Source organism: Hordeum vulgare, chromosome 6H, assembly GCF_904849725.1.
Source record: "Hordeum vulgare subsp. vulgare chromosome 6H, MorexV3_pseudomolecules_assembly, whole genome shotgun sequence".
Lineage (NCBI taxonomy): Eukaryota > Viridiplantae > Streptophyta > Magnoliopsida > Poales > Poaceae > Hordeum > Hordeum vulgare.
The window spans coordinates 446,659,046-446,673,316 of NC_058523.1; the positions used below are offsets into that span (position 1 = coordinate 446,659,046).

At 45.5% G+C, this 14,271-nt stretch overlaps 1 protein-coding gene across 1 annotated transcript; it reads right to left on the reverse strand.

Annotated features, from left to right (window-relative positions):
• Positions 1-1,626: 1,626 nt before the first annotated feature.
• On the reverse strand, positions 1,627-3,103 carry LOC123403696 (putrescine hydroxycinnamoyltransferase 1-like). The gene has a single exon (XM_045097612.1). The coding sequence runs from the start codon at positions 3,002-3,004 to the stop codon at positions 1,682-1,684; it is 1,323 nt and encodes a 440-aa protein (XP_044953547.1). The 5' UTR covers positions 3,005-3,103; the 3' UTR covers positions 1,627-1,681.
• Between the last annotated feature and the right edge of the window lie 11,168 nt (positions 3,104-14,271).

The following is a 14,271-nucleotide window of genomic DNA, read 5'->3' on the forward strand; positions in this document are numbered from 1 at the left end:
AAACAAGTGATCTCGTACAAATTAATGAAGAGACAAAGAATCTAGTTGGGGTTACCTCATACACGTCGTCGTCGTCGTAGTCATAGTCATACGGGCTCTTGAACCTAGTCTTGGCGAGCTTCCTCTTCATGCCAGCAGCTTCATCTTCCTGCAATATAAGTAATTTAATTACTACCAACTACATAACACAATATGCAAAAGGTCAAACATTCAACAGTGTGCTTCTAATTACATACATAGTGCTGCATGAGCTGCCCTATTCTCTCAGCCTTTTATTGGATGGTATATTGTAACGCCATAAGCTTCAAGAAAGGAAAGCTTTTGTGCACTTTTTGATGCTAGGTGCGAAACTAATTCATATGACATTCATGGATGAAATTATGCAACAACAGTTTAATATGAGTTGCCCATGTGGCGTAGTTGCATGTCTAGCAAACCTACTTATGGTTAACTTTATAAGTAGAGGAAATCTATGGATAAAAAAAATAAAGCTACCTACATATTTATTTTATGGATAATGAAGGGAGGTTCCAAACTATTTTGAAATTGTGCACTAGTTAGACGTAATGTGTTCATTTCAACAACTGATTGATAGACTTTAAATAAAAGGAAGTAACTTTCTAACCTGATTTGTACAAAATCAACTTTAAATAGATTGACTGGAGGGCTGCTCAGCCCCTCCATGCCCCGGTGAGGGGTAATCCACAACAAATTTAACAACATATCCAATAGAGAATAAAATCTAAGCACCTGCAGCAAATAAGATTCTAATTAAAAAACCAAACTCTCATTAAATCTCCGTAGCATTCAAACACGAATCAACTAAAAAAACTCTAACTATCATTAAGATTTACCAAGAAAGCAAAAGGGGGTGCAACATTCAATCAGAAATCTACTAAAAATACCCATCTACTAAATCTCCTGCTTAGGGGAACGAGAAGCATTACCACATCAACCACCTGCTTGTCGCCGGCCTCCGGTGCGTCGCGAGACGCCGTCACCACTAGGTCCGACACGGCGGAGTCGGATCCCGCCACCCCCTTCTCCTCCAGATCCGTGCCATAGCGACCGATCCAGCGACAGCGCGTGCAGCATCTCCCGCACCGCCGACGGCAGCCACTTCTTGGACGACATCTGCCGCGGTCTCCGCGCCCTCGACCACATCTCCGTGTGCAGCGGCGGCAGCGCCACGCCCTTGCTCCATCAAAGCCTGAGAGAACCGGCCGGAGAGAGGGAGGCAGTGGGGCTCGTGCTGTGGCGGGGCGAGGGAGACGAGGGGGAGATGAGGAGCAATGGGAGCGAGACGAGGCGATTTGGGGGGAAATGGTGGGGGTGATGCGCCCGGAGACGGTTCCCCTCCTCTTATACGATGGGGCAGTTCTGGCAACTTCGGCCGCCACGTGCTATCCCACGGCCACCGTATTGCATATATGAATACGAATATATTGTCACCATACGAATCGACCGGGCCGCACGGGCTCGTACAGGGCTCGCCGAGGGCTATACACACGCGATGAAAAGACGATCGTGCCCCTCAATCCAAAAGGGTAAAGGGTATTGGAAGATCTGAGCCGTCCTTGTATTGTTCCCTCCACGTTCAGTCCAAAGGGGAGCACCGGAGCAAAATGATAAAATTGGGGCTGCCGAAACCCCTTTTATTTAAAAATAAAAGAATATATGATCACAACCTAGCATGTACTATGCTGGTTTGAACTTGGCATACGGCAAGCGCTCGTTCGAACTTCTTGAGAGTCGCCGCCTCCAAGGAGATTAGTACACGCGCGCTGCCATCGCCGCAGCCAGCCATCACGTACACCCAGCCGCCTCGCACAGTCTCTGCCCGCGTCATCACCCGTGGCTTCCCCCACCCGAAGTTGGCGTCATATATGGGCAGATGAAACCAACTGTTCATCCGCAGTTCCGTCTCCGGTAGGTTTCCCCTGTTCTCTGGCCGCCCGCCCTTGGCCGCCTCCATCTCGAAGTAGTCTATAGCCGACCTCAGCAGCTCGTCGTCGAGCTGCTCCGTCGTGGCCTTCACCCTGCTCGCGACGGAGGCCAGCGTCCCCGACACGACGTCCTTCACCGCGGCGCTGGCGAACACGTTCACGACCCCGTTGCCGAAGTAGCGGCCCGGGAGCCGCGGCTCAAGGCGACGCCTGATGTCCACCGGGAAGTTCATGCGCGTGGTGGCATCCGGGTCCAGCTGGCGGGCGATGCATAGGCACTGCCATACGAGGGCGCTCACGGCGCAGAATGTGCTAGCGCCGCCGCAGTGGCGCTTGAGGGCGTATAGCTGGTCACCGGAGATGGTGAAGACCTTGGTCGCGAGGACGGACGAGTCTTGCTCGTGCATGGTTAGCTTGCTGCAGAACATGGAGACGGTTTCGGGGTGGATGGCGGGCGGGGAGCGCGGGCGGAGGAGGGCGCGGTCGTGGCACGGGAGCTCTATCACGGCGCTCTCGCCGTCCCTGCAGTACCTTGCCCACGCCCCGATAAAATGGAACGCGCTGGCGCCGTCCACCGCGGCGTGGTGCACAGCCGTCACTAAGACCACACCGCCGCACTTCAAGAAGGTGACCTGTGCGGCCAACATGATGGACGACGGCTGAACGCAGGGACAGAACAGCTTCGTCAACTCCGACGACGGCGTGGGGCCGCTGAAGTCCTCGACGGTGCGATCCGAGCGGGCTACCACGAAGAGCGCGCCCTCCCCGTTGCAGTCGATCTCGTTGCGGCCGTCACGATCCGCACCGAGGCGGCCGGCGAGCGGGTAGAAGGGCACCAGCGCCTTCGCCATGGACTTCTTGAGCTTGGCCACGTTGAAGAAGCCGTTGGCGGCGGCGACGTCGCTGGCGCTGTAGACATGGACGAGAGGGGTGTGGCCTCTGTTGGCCAGCACCAGGTCCAGCGCCGAGAGCCAGAGCCCTTCCCGCGGCGTCTCATTGCTCGGCGTTACGAGGCAAGACTCTACCACCTGTAGCGCTGACACCGACCCCGAGTACATTGTTTCGCTCTGTGCGGGTGGTGCTACGTGGTGACTTGATCCGTCAAAAGCATATCTCTAGATAAATACTACTGCTCCACTACTCCGTAGAAGAGAAGGCGAAGGTGCATGCAGCCCGCCACGGCCGCCAGTTTGACATTGTCATATCTCTGATGGCGGGATCGAGAGGCACAAACGAATTTCGTAACTTCTCAAGGTTCAGTTTCTAGAATGGATGTTACCCGGTCATGTGCGGATGCGATGCTCTTAGACCGAACGGGCTGTCGGGAGTACATTGTAGAGAAGCATGTGAAAGACGTTGATGTCGTTGATGCACATGTGTCTACCTACCAGGCTACCATATCTGCCAAACATGAAGAGAGATATGTTCCCTAAGTGTTTGTCTTTGAATTTGACACTGTTTTTTTGGTTCACAGAGATGGAGTGGATAACGTCACGCCTGACGCCGCCCCCCGGGCACACACTTTGGTCATCATGCGAGGGAGCTTGCAAGAGTTCTGGATGTAAGTATGTGAAGAAAGATTATTTATGAAGAAACACCTGGGTCACTTTGATTCACAAGATTGTAAAAAATACTCTCTTTGTCCAAAATTACTTATCGCATAAATGTATAAAAATGAATGTATTTAAAATTAAAATACATGTTAATACATCCATTTCTATGGTAAGCATTTTCGGACGAAGGTAAGAATAGGAAAATCACAAGATTACCTCATTATAAAAAAGGAAATAAAACAAGATTGAAATATCATGCTCTTTTGAATCCTACATTATTTAAGTCTGTTGATTGTATCAAAACACACACGTTGTCTTATGATCACCTTCAGAAGGCTGAGCCTCAGATCATGAGATTGAAGAAGTCGTCATAATCGATGTACTTGGTTGATGCCAAGTCTAGGATATGAACCCGGTTGTATTGGTTCCATCATAAGGAACCTAATTAGCGACCTAAGCTAAGCTTAGTTTGCATTTTCTATGAAATATAGTACAACTATTTCCTTCAAAAAATTCCATAGGTTTTAATCCTATGAACCAAATGGTGAATGGAGTTTTTTTAAGAACTATAATTTTCAAATAATCATGAAAAGTCCTTTGACCAAAGAGGGTCATTAGAAACTAAGTTGGTCCCTTTTTTATCAAGAAGAAAATTTGGTACAGAGGGAGATGGACAAAAAAGCTTGCTCCACCACAAACATGTGTTGGCTATGATATGCAAACTCACCCGTTGACCTTGACAGTACCAATAATACTCCCACTCGGCCACTCCCCTTTATAAAGGGGAAGATCCAACTCCCCCAATAATTCTCAAATTTATGGCGAGAGGCAACTAGTGGAAATTTCAAGTCTCTTCCCATGCTCTCCTCGGCCGCCTGCTACGGACATCACACCGACATGCCTTCGGGGACACGCCGCCATCACCGAACAACATTGGCTTGTCCCTTCCACCATCGTGCGCCATCGTCGCCATCCCTGACCCTCCCGTTCATTGTGCCCAACCGCCATCCCTGCCACCCCTTCGCAACCATCCCCTCCCTTGCCCCGCCTATCCCCGCCCGACCACACCTTCCCGTACACACTCAATCGGCGTTGAACTCATGCTCCACCTTGGAACGCCTACATGCTGATGTCGGTTGCGTCAGCGCCAAATTGTCATCGCTCCTGCTCCACCTAGCCGCTGCCCATGAAGCTCGACACAACCACCCTGCCACAAAGAAATTGGGAAGAAGAGAGAGAGAGAGAGAAATATATGAAGGAAAAGAAATAAAAAGATTACCAATGACATGTCAGATACACATGTCTAATGCATATTAGAGGTAGTTTTATTGGGGAGATGCAAAAGCAACACACATGAAAACCCTAATAAATTTATCGGGAGAGTCTGAGTAACCACTTATAGGCAGAGTTTTTTCTATGATCTATTGGAGATGCTCTAAGATCAATAGAAAAGGAACGATATCCTTGCTCCAATATTGAAAAGATCGTGGGTCCACTTTGTCAGCGTGCATTTTAAGTTTCTGTAACGACTAAGATGCGACCCTTTCCTTATTTGGGGGCGAGGCCTCAAAAGGGAAAGAGGCGCATCTGCGCGTTTCGCAAGCGAGATAATCATAACAATACAATAACTGAAAGAGTGACAAGTAGGGCATACACTTGCCATCTGATAAGAACATAGTCATACAGTCATACAACAACACATTATTACGAACATGGAAAGGTCCAGCTATGGACAAGTTAAACAGGAAAAGCTATGATATCCCGCATGCTGGCCCCACGATCACGACCACGTTCTCTAGTCCTCCGGATAAGTCACGTACAGCCTGCCACTGTCCTTATCAAACTCCCACTTCAGCTGGCTGTCATCCAGAACTCCTGCATCAGGGGTACCTGTACCTGGGGTGTTTGTAGTAAACTGTGAGCCACGAGGACTCATCAGTCCTATGACCTTGGTATCGAATCTAACTGAGTTAATGGGTGAGGAAGGTTAAGTGTATGGGTTTGCAGCAACCTAAGCTTATATGGTGGCTATCTTACGATGAACAAAGTTAACATATGGTGGCCTACGCAAGAAGGTCGAAGTCTAGGTTGATCACTAAGTGATCCTGAACACCTACTTACGTCAATCATAACCCCACCATGTTCTCGGTCAGAAAAGAAGCTCTGAAGGAGACAGTCATGGTTACGCACTCAGTTGGCAGTTTTTTTATTAGAATTACTTTAAGTTGTCTAGAACCAGATGTTAACCAAATATCCATGTTTGCCAGATAACTGCGGGCACGACTTTCCGAAAGATTAAACCCTGCAGGGGTGCTCCAACTAGTCCATCACAAATTACCACATGCCGCATAGTAATCCTCTACCAAGAAACTCGTTATCTGGCCGGATTCCTTAGAGGAAAACCTTAACTCTCAGAAGGCCCGAAGTCTCACCGGAATCCCAATGCGCAAGATATATCGCTAAGGTAAGACAAATCTGGCAAGACCTCCTGATACGTCTCCATCGTATCTACTTTTCCAAACTCTTTTGTCCTTGTTTTGGACTCTAATTTGCATAATTTGAATGGAACTAACCTGGACTAACGTTGTTTTCAGCAGAATTGCCATGGTGTTGTTTTTATGCACAAATGAAATTTCTCGGAATGTCTTGAAAATTTCTCGGAAGATCCACCGGAGGGGATGGGCCAATTGGCCACAAGCCCTGTTGACGCGCCCCCTAGCCGTGGCAACCAAGCTTGTGGGGACCACGTGGGTCTGCCGCCCCCAACTCCAGCTCTATAAATTCACTTCCGTCCAGAAAAAATCAAGAGAGAAGATTTCATCGCGTTTGCGATACGGAGGCGCCGCCACATCCTGTTCTTCATCTGGAGGACAGATCTGGAGTCTGTTTTTGGCTCCGGAGAGGGGAAATCATCGCCATCGTCATCATCAACCTTCTTCCCTCTCCAATTCCATGAAGCTCTTCATCGTTCGTGAGTAATCTATTCGTAGGCTCGCTGGGCGGTGATGAGTAGGATGAGATCTATCATGTATTCGAGTTAGTTTTGACGGGGATTGATCCCTAGTATCCACTATGTTCTGAGATTGATGTTGCTACTACTTTGCCATGCTTAATGCTTGTCACTAGGGCCCGAGTGCCATGATTTCAGATCTGAAATTATTATGTTGTCACCAATATATGTGTGTTTTAGATCCGATCTTGCAAGTTGTAGTTACCTACTATGTGTTATGACCCGGCAACCCCAGAGTGACAATAACCGGAACCACTCCCGGTGATGACCATAGTTTGAGGAGTTCATGTGTTCACCAAGTGCTAATGCGTTGTTCCGGTTCTTTATTTAAAGGAGAACCTTAATATCCCGTAGTATCCTCTTGGACCCCGCTGCCACGGGAGGGATGGACAATAGATGTCATGCAAGTTCTTTTCCCTAAGCACGTATGACTACACACGGAATGCATGCCTACATCACATTGACGAACGGGAGCTAGCCACATATCTCTCCGTGTTATAACTGTTGCATGATGAATGTCATCGAAACGAATCACCGACCCATTGCCTACGAGTTTGTCCCACTGCAGCTGTTACTTGTTTTGCTTTGCTGTTGTTACTTGTTTCGCTCTGCTGCTGTTACTTGCTTTGCTTTGCTGTTGTTGCTTGCTAATGTTGCTACTTGCTACTGCTGTTCCTTGCCCCTGCTGTTACTCGTTACACTGCTGCTACCTGCTACAATACTTTTTCGCTCGCCGTTGCCGGGAAAAGACTATTTCCCGTCCACGGGCAACTTCTGGCGCCATTGATACAACCGTTAGGAATAGTCTGTCGTCAACAGATCGTTTCTGGCACCGTTGCTATCATACTACTTTGCTACTGATACTTTGCTTGCAGATACTAATCTTTCAGGTGTGGTTGAATCTGACACATTCAGCTGTTAATACTTGAGAGTATCCTTTCACTTCCTGACGGGCGAATCAACAAATTGGGTTGAATACTCTACCCGCGAAAACTACCGCGATCCCACACGCTGGTGGGCCATTGCAAGACAATTGCTAGCTGTTGAGCAACTGGGAGCAGTTCTGGCTCTGTTGCCGCGGAGGCATCAAGTCACGAACACGTCAACAACATTCTTCTAGTGTCGTTGCCGGGGACTGCTAGGAGCAGCTTTTTCTGGTGCCGTTGCTGGGGAAGGATTGCTATATTCTCTGAGTCACTTGGGATTTATATCTGCTGATCACTATGAAGAATCTGAAAGATCCAAAAACCAAAGTCTTGCCCTCAACTATGAGGGGAGGTAAGGAACTGCCATCTAACTCTACACTTGATTCACCTTCAGTTATGAGTAAGTTTGCGACATCACCTCCTACTAGAAATCTTGATATGTCGCCTGTGCTTGATGATGCCTATGATGCTATGCTTGATACTGCTAGAGATACTACTTTGCCTGATGTGCCACTAGGGGTATTCCTTGATGCTCATATTGCTAGAGTTTCTGCCAATGCTCGTGATGCTTCTGAAACTGCCAATGCTATTGAGATAGAACCTGCTTTTGCTCCTACTAGATCTAGCTCTCCTAGATATGAATTGCCTAATATACCTGAGGGTTACGTTATGGAGGGAGAGATAGCTGAGGATTTTCTTGCGTGTAAGGATGCCTATGACGCTGAGAAATTACTTCTCAAGTGGAAGGAAAAATCTCTGAAAGCTAGGATGAAATACGACCCGAAGTTTGCCACTTCACCTATCTTTATCACCGATAAGGATTATGAATTCTCTGTCGATCCTGAGATAATCTCTCCAGTCGTATCTGATCCTTTCCACGGTTATGAGTATGAGACGGTCGTAGCCCATCTTACCAAACTACACGATATAGCCACCCTTTTCACTAGTGAGGAGAAGATCCGCTACTACTATATCCTTAAGCTGTTTCCTTTCTCTCTAAAGGATGACGCTAAAGCCTGGTTCACTTCTCTTGATCCTGGATGTGTGAGTAGTCCCCAGGATATGATCTATTACTTCTGTGAGAAATATTTCCATGCCCATAAGAAGCAAGCTGCCTTGCAGGAAATATATAACTTTGCTCAACTCAAAGAAGAGAGTCTCCCACAAGCTTGGGGGAGGCTGATCCAGCTACAAAATGCTTTGCCTGATCACCCTCTTAAGAAGAATGGGATACTTCATATCTTCTATAATGGACTTACCGATGCTTCTAGAGACCACCTAGATAGTTGTGTCGGTTGTGTTTTTAGGGAACGAACTGTAGAACAAGCTGAGACTCTACTGAATAACATCTTGATCAACGATAATGCTTGGACTATTCCCGAACCACCTCCTAAGCCAACTCCGAAGAAAAGAGGTATTCTATTCCTCAGTCCCGAAGATATGCAAGAAGCAAAGAAATCTATGCAAGAGAAAGGCATTAGATCTGAAGATGTCAAAAATCTACCACCTATCGAAGAGATCCATGGTCTCGATAACCCGATATAGGTAGTGGAAGTAAATTCTCTGCGTAGGTTTGATGAGAGTGATATTCCTTTTGATAAACCTGCTAGCCTATGCTTTGATGAATTCGACAACTTTGTTGCCAAACAACAGAGTTTCAATGATTATGTTAGCAGACATTTGGAACAAAGTACTCATATGCTTAGTCATTTAAGTAGGCAGAAATGTCAATGATCTGAAGCTTCTGAGAAAACATGCCTCTATGATTACTACTCAGGTAGAACAAGTAGTTAAAGCTCAGAATGACCTGCTCAATGAATTAAATGACAACTCTGTGAGAGTCATTACTAGAGGAGGCAAAATGACACAGGAACCTTTGTATCCTGAGGGTCATCCTAAGAGAATTGATCAAGATTCTCAAGGAATTAATGCTGATACACCCAGTCATCCTAAGGAGAAGAAGAAGGATGATAGAAACCTGTATGTTAGTCCACCAAATACTATCACACCTGAAGAACCAAATGATATTTCCGCGTCTGATGCTGAAACACAATCTGGTGATGAACATGAACCTGGTGACAATATGGACAGCGATGTTCATAATGATGCTCAACCTGGCAATGATAAGGATGTGGAGATTGAACCTACGGTTAATCCTGATAACCCACAACCTAAGAGATACGATAAGAATGACTTCACTGCTAGGAAGCATGGTAAAGAAAGGGAGCCATGGGTTCACAGACCTATGCCCTTTCCTCCTAAGCCATCCAAGAAAAAGGATGAGGATTGTGAGCACTTTATTGAAATGATAAGACCCGTCTTTCTGCAGATGCGGTTAGTTGATATGCTCAAAATGTATCCATATGCCAAGTACATGAAAGATACCGTGACTAATAAACGGAAGATACCAGATCTTGAGATCTCCACCATGCTTGCCAATTACACTTTCAAAGGTGGAACTCCTAAGAAACTTGGTGATCCCGGAGTGCCCACTATACCTTGGTCCATTAAAGGAAACAACGTAAGAACTGCCTTATGTGACCTTGGAGCCGGTGTTAGTGTTATGTCGCTCTCTCTTTATCATAGACTTGAGATGGATAAGTTGACACCCACTGAAATTTCTCTGCAAATGGCCGACAAATCAACTGCTTTCCCTGTCGGCATTTGCGAGGATGTGCCTGTTGTGGTTGCTAATACCACTATCTTAACAGACTTTGTTATCTTGGATATTCATGAGGACGATGCCATGGGTGTCATCCTCGGAAGACCCTTTTTAAACACTGCAGGGGCTGTTATAGATTGCAACAAAGGCAATGTCACTTTCCATGTCAACGGTAATGAGCATACCGTGCAGTTTCCAAAGAAACATATCAAGTACATTGCATCAATGCTATCGAAAAAACTTCATCGATTCTTATTGGGAGCTTTGAATGCCCTATTCCTCGTGTCAAGATGAAGTATGATTTTCTTGTTGGGGAGATTCACATCCCCATTGAGGTGACTTAGTGGCTATTCAAAAATTCTCCGTTCTCTTTTGCGATTCGAGAAAGTTTTGTCATGAGGATTTGATCAACCCCATTGACGGATTTCTTTCGATGACCATGAGATGGATGAATCGAAGAGTCACATACCTCTGTTTAAGCTTCCACTTTCTTTTGCTTAGAAGAAAAATGTTAGATTTAGTTTAGTTTTTCATGTTTTCTGTTTTAGCGTCCCGGAGAAAAGTACCCCAAAAATAGAAGTTCTCCGATGGTCCTGAAAATCTAGTATGATCTTTTATGGAATATTTGGAAAATACTGGGACTGAGAGCTGTCCTGGGGGCCACACCAGTGGGCCACAAGCCCTGTCACCGCGGCCACCCCCTGGCTGTGGAAAGCAAGCTTGTGGGGCCCAGAGGGGCCCCCTCCACTCATTCCAGCTCCTATCCTCTTCCTCTACCTTCAGAAAAAATCGTTTCGCAGCTCAAACCCGTGTTCTTGCTCATTTGGCTGTGATTTTCGATCTCCTTGCTCAAAGCATCATTCTCCGAACCGTTTTGGGGAAATTACTCCTTGGTAAGTGACTCCTCCATTGGTCCAATTAGTTTTTTCTCTAGTGCTTTATCCTTCGCGTATTCTTACTACCTTGGTGACCCTGTTCTTGAGCTTGAAATGTTGATTTTAGCTGGTCCCAAGTAGTTTTAGCGCGTGATACGTTCTCTAGGCACTAGTAGGAGTAGTTGCTACAAGGTGTGGTTGGTCTTTATTCACTTTTCTCTTGAACTTCAAAATTTCAGGAAAAAGAAATTATGTTCAGGAGGAAGTTTCATGGTGGTTCCTCAAGTAAGAAGGGTCCCCGTCATTCTATTCGGGAGCCCGATCCTTATCAACTAAGGGACGCACCGGTACAACCATGTGAATGGCCTTCCGATGAGTTCATGATCGAAGCAAGCTTCAAGGATGAGTTTGATACACTTGTCCGCAATGCCGGGTTAGAAGAATTCCTCTCAGATAAATGTGAAAAATATGCTATGCTCACTGCCTCTTTCATGCGTAGATTTAAATTTTCAGTTGGCCGTGACTCATCCATACTGTTTGATCTGTATGATAAATCCTACGCCATGGATTTGGAGGATTTTAACAGAATTTGCAAAATACCCGATGGGGGTAATCTTAAAGATCCTGCTAAATCTTCGGTTAGAGATTTTTTTCTCTAGTATATCTGTTGGAGAAACTAGAGACATCACGCAAGCTACCATAGGAAGCATTCATTTCCCTGCCTTGCACTACTTTGCCCTCTTCATAGGTAGATGCATTAACGGTAAGGTTGAACAATGTCACCTATGCGCATCTGACCTTAGTATCCTTAAGAGCACAGTTACGGGTGACAAAAGCTTCAACATGGGAGCTATTATAGCAAGGAGGCTGAATAAGAATGCTATTAATGGGGATTTCTTTGGCGGCATCTATGCCACTCGCATGGCAAAAAAAATTTGGAGTACACATCCGCGCAGGAGATCCCCCGCTCCATACAGCTTTCCTTGACCGCGTCGCTATGACGCGCTACCAGTTCCTTGAGAGGGATGATGAATCCCTCCTATACCGATTGATATTTAACCGACAACGTGTCTTCCATATTACCCTTCCTGCTCCTGCTTTCTTTGATTTTCAGGTAAAACGGAGATACTACATAACCATAGGAGAGGCAGAGGAGAATGAGAGGGAGGCGACGGCTGCTCATCTTCGTGAGGCAGCTATTCAGGCAGTGGCTGCAGCGCTCCCGTATAACCCCGATTATGATTTTGGATTTCGCCAGGACCGTCCTTGGGAGTAGACCAAGCTAGGCCAAAAGCCTAAGCTTGGGGGAGTACGTGTTCTCACCGACCTTACATTCATGCTTATGCTTTCACTTTGTTCGTCGGTGTTCACACTTTTGCCACTGTATTATCCATGCTAGTTTATTTTCGTTTTCTTGTTTTCTTGTTTTTTGTGCTTTTGAGAAAACCCAAAAAGATTTTCCTTTCTTCTTTTTTGCTTGTTGGGAGCTTTCCCATGTAAATAGTTTTCTTTTTCTTTGGGTCAAGGTAATTGATATTGGTTACAATGTTTAATGGCTCTTGCATGCATAGCTGTTTAGCTTTCAAAGAGCCATATTACTTTGTCTTCTCCTTTGTGTTTGCTTTCAGATTCAGCTTAGTCCAATGCATGATCACTCTTATTATTGTTCACATCGTTCGATCGTGCAAGTGAAAGGCAATAATGATGATATATGATGAAGTGACTGAGACTGGAAAAGCTGGTATGAACTCTATCTATTTTGTTTTTGTAAATATGACTAGCTTGTCGCCCCAGATTCAGCTTTGTTGTGAGAGAACCATGTTTGCAATGACAACTTAGAGATCATAGTTTCTGATGCCATGCTTATTTAGCTAGGAGCTTATAATGGTTTGTCTTGAATGCCAACATAGATTTTGAGATGACTATGATGTAGTATGATAGGATGATATTCTCCTTTGAATGATTCAAGTGGCTTGACTCGGCGCATGTTCATGCATGTAGTTGAAATAAAATCAACATAGCCTCTATGATGTTCTCGTTCATGGTGATTTATATCCTATTCATGCTTGCACTCCATGTTAGTCAAACTCATTGCATCTTGATGACTGTTGTCGCTCTCTAGTTGGTCGCTTCCCAGTCTTTTGCTAGCCTTCACTTGTACTAAGCGGAATATTGCTTGTGCATCCACTTCCATAAACCCAAAGTTGTTCCATATGAGTCCACCATACCTACCTATTTGCGGTATTTACCTGCCGTTCCAAGTAAATTTGCATGTGCCATTCTCTAAACCTTCAAGAAATAATCTGTTTTGCATGCCCGGACCGCTCATGTGGTGACATGGGGCTATTGGTATCTTCCATGTTAGGCGTTTTATCCTCGACATGTGTTTATTCAGTGTCATTCACGAGAAAGGGGCCGGTAATTGGAATGCCCAGTTCCACGCTTAAATCGAAAACATAACTGTAAAACAAGACTACCCCCGGATTGATGTTAGTATGGACGGTACCCGAGGATTCGGCTAGACGTGGAGTGTGATTGATTGGTGGTGGGGGAGTTAAAACTTTACTTTTCTGTTAGGGAACCGCCTATAGCATGAGTAGCGTGGAAGATATTGAGAACTCCTGGTCATTGCGTTGACAATGAAAGCATGCCACCCAAAATTATTATCTCTGTTTTCAAAACTATAGCTCTGGCACCTCTGCAAATCAATGCTTCCCTATGCGAAGGGCCTGTCTATTTATTTTCCTGTTGAGTCATCCTCCTCTTGTATAAGCACCAATTAGAGAGCACCTCTGTCATTTTTATGCTTTGCTTTTGATTGATATTGAGTATGACTATGACTGGATCTTCGTTGCTATGAATTACAATGTTTAGTCAGCCCTTGATCTTTGGAAGTGCTCTGCATTTATGTTTTGCGGTCATAGAAAGAGCTAGTGAGATACCACCTATTCATATTGCTTCATGCTTGTTTTGATTGAATTGTTGGTATATGAAACTCATTCTTATTTGCTTGTTAGCTGATTATGCCATTGATATTAGTTTACCGTGAGACCTTTGTGTCACTTGATTATGTGGTTAAATTGTGATCTTGCTGAAATTCTGGTTATGAGTTAGACCTAGTTGCAACAACAAGATCAAACAGAGTTTGTCAAAGTTTTTCTTTCTCTTTCAGTTTGTCAATTGACTCGCTTGAGGACAAGCAAGGTTTTAAGATTGGGGGAGTTGATACGTCTCCATCGTATCTACTTTTCCAAACTCTTTTGCCCTTGTTTTGGACTCTAGTTTGCATGATTTGAATG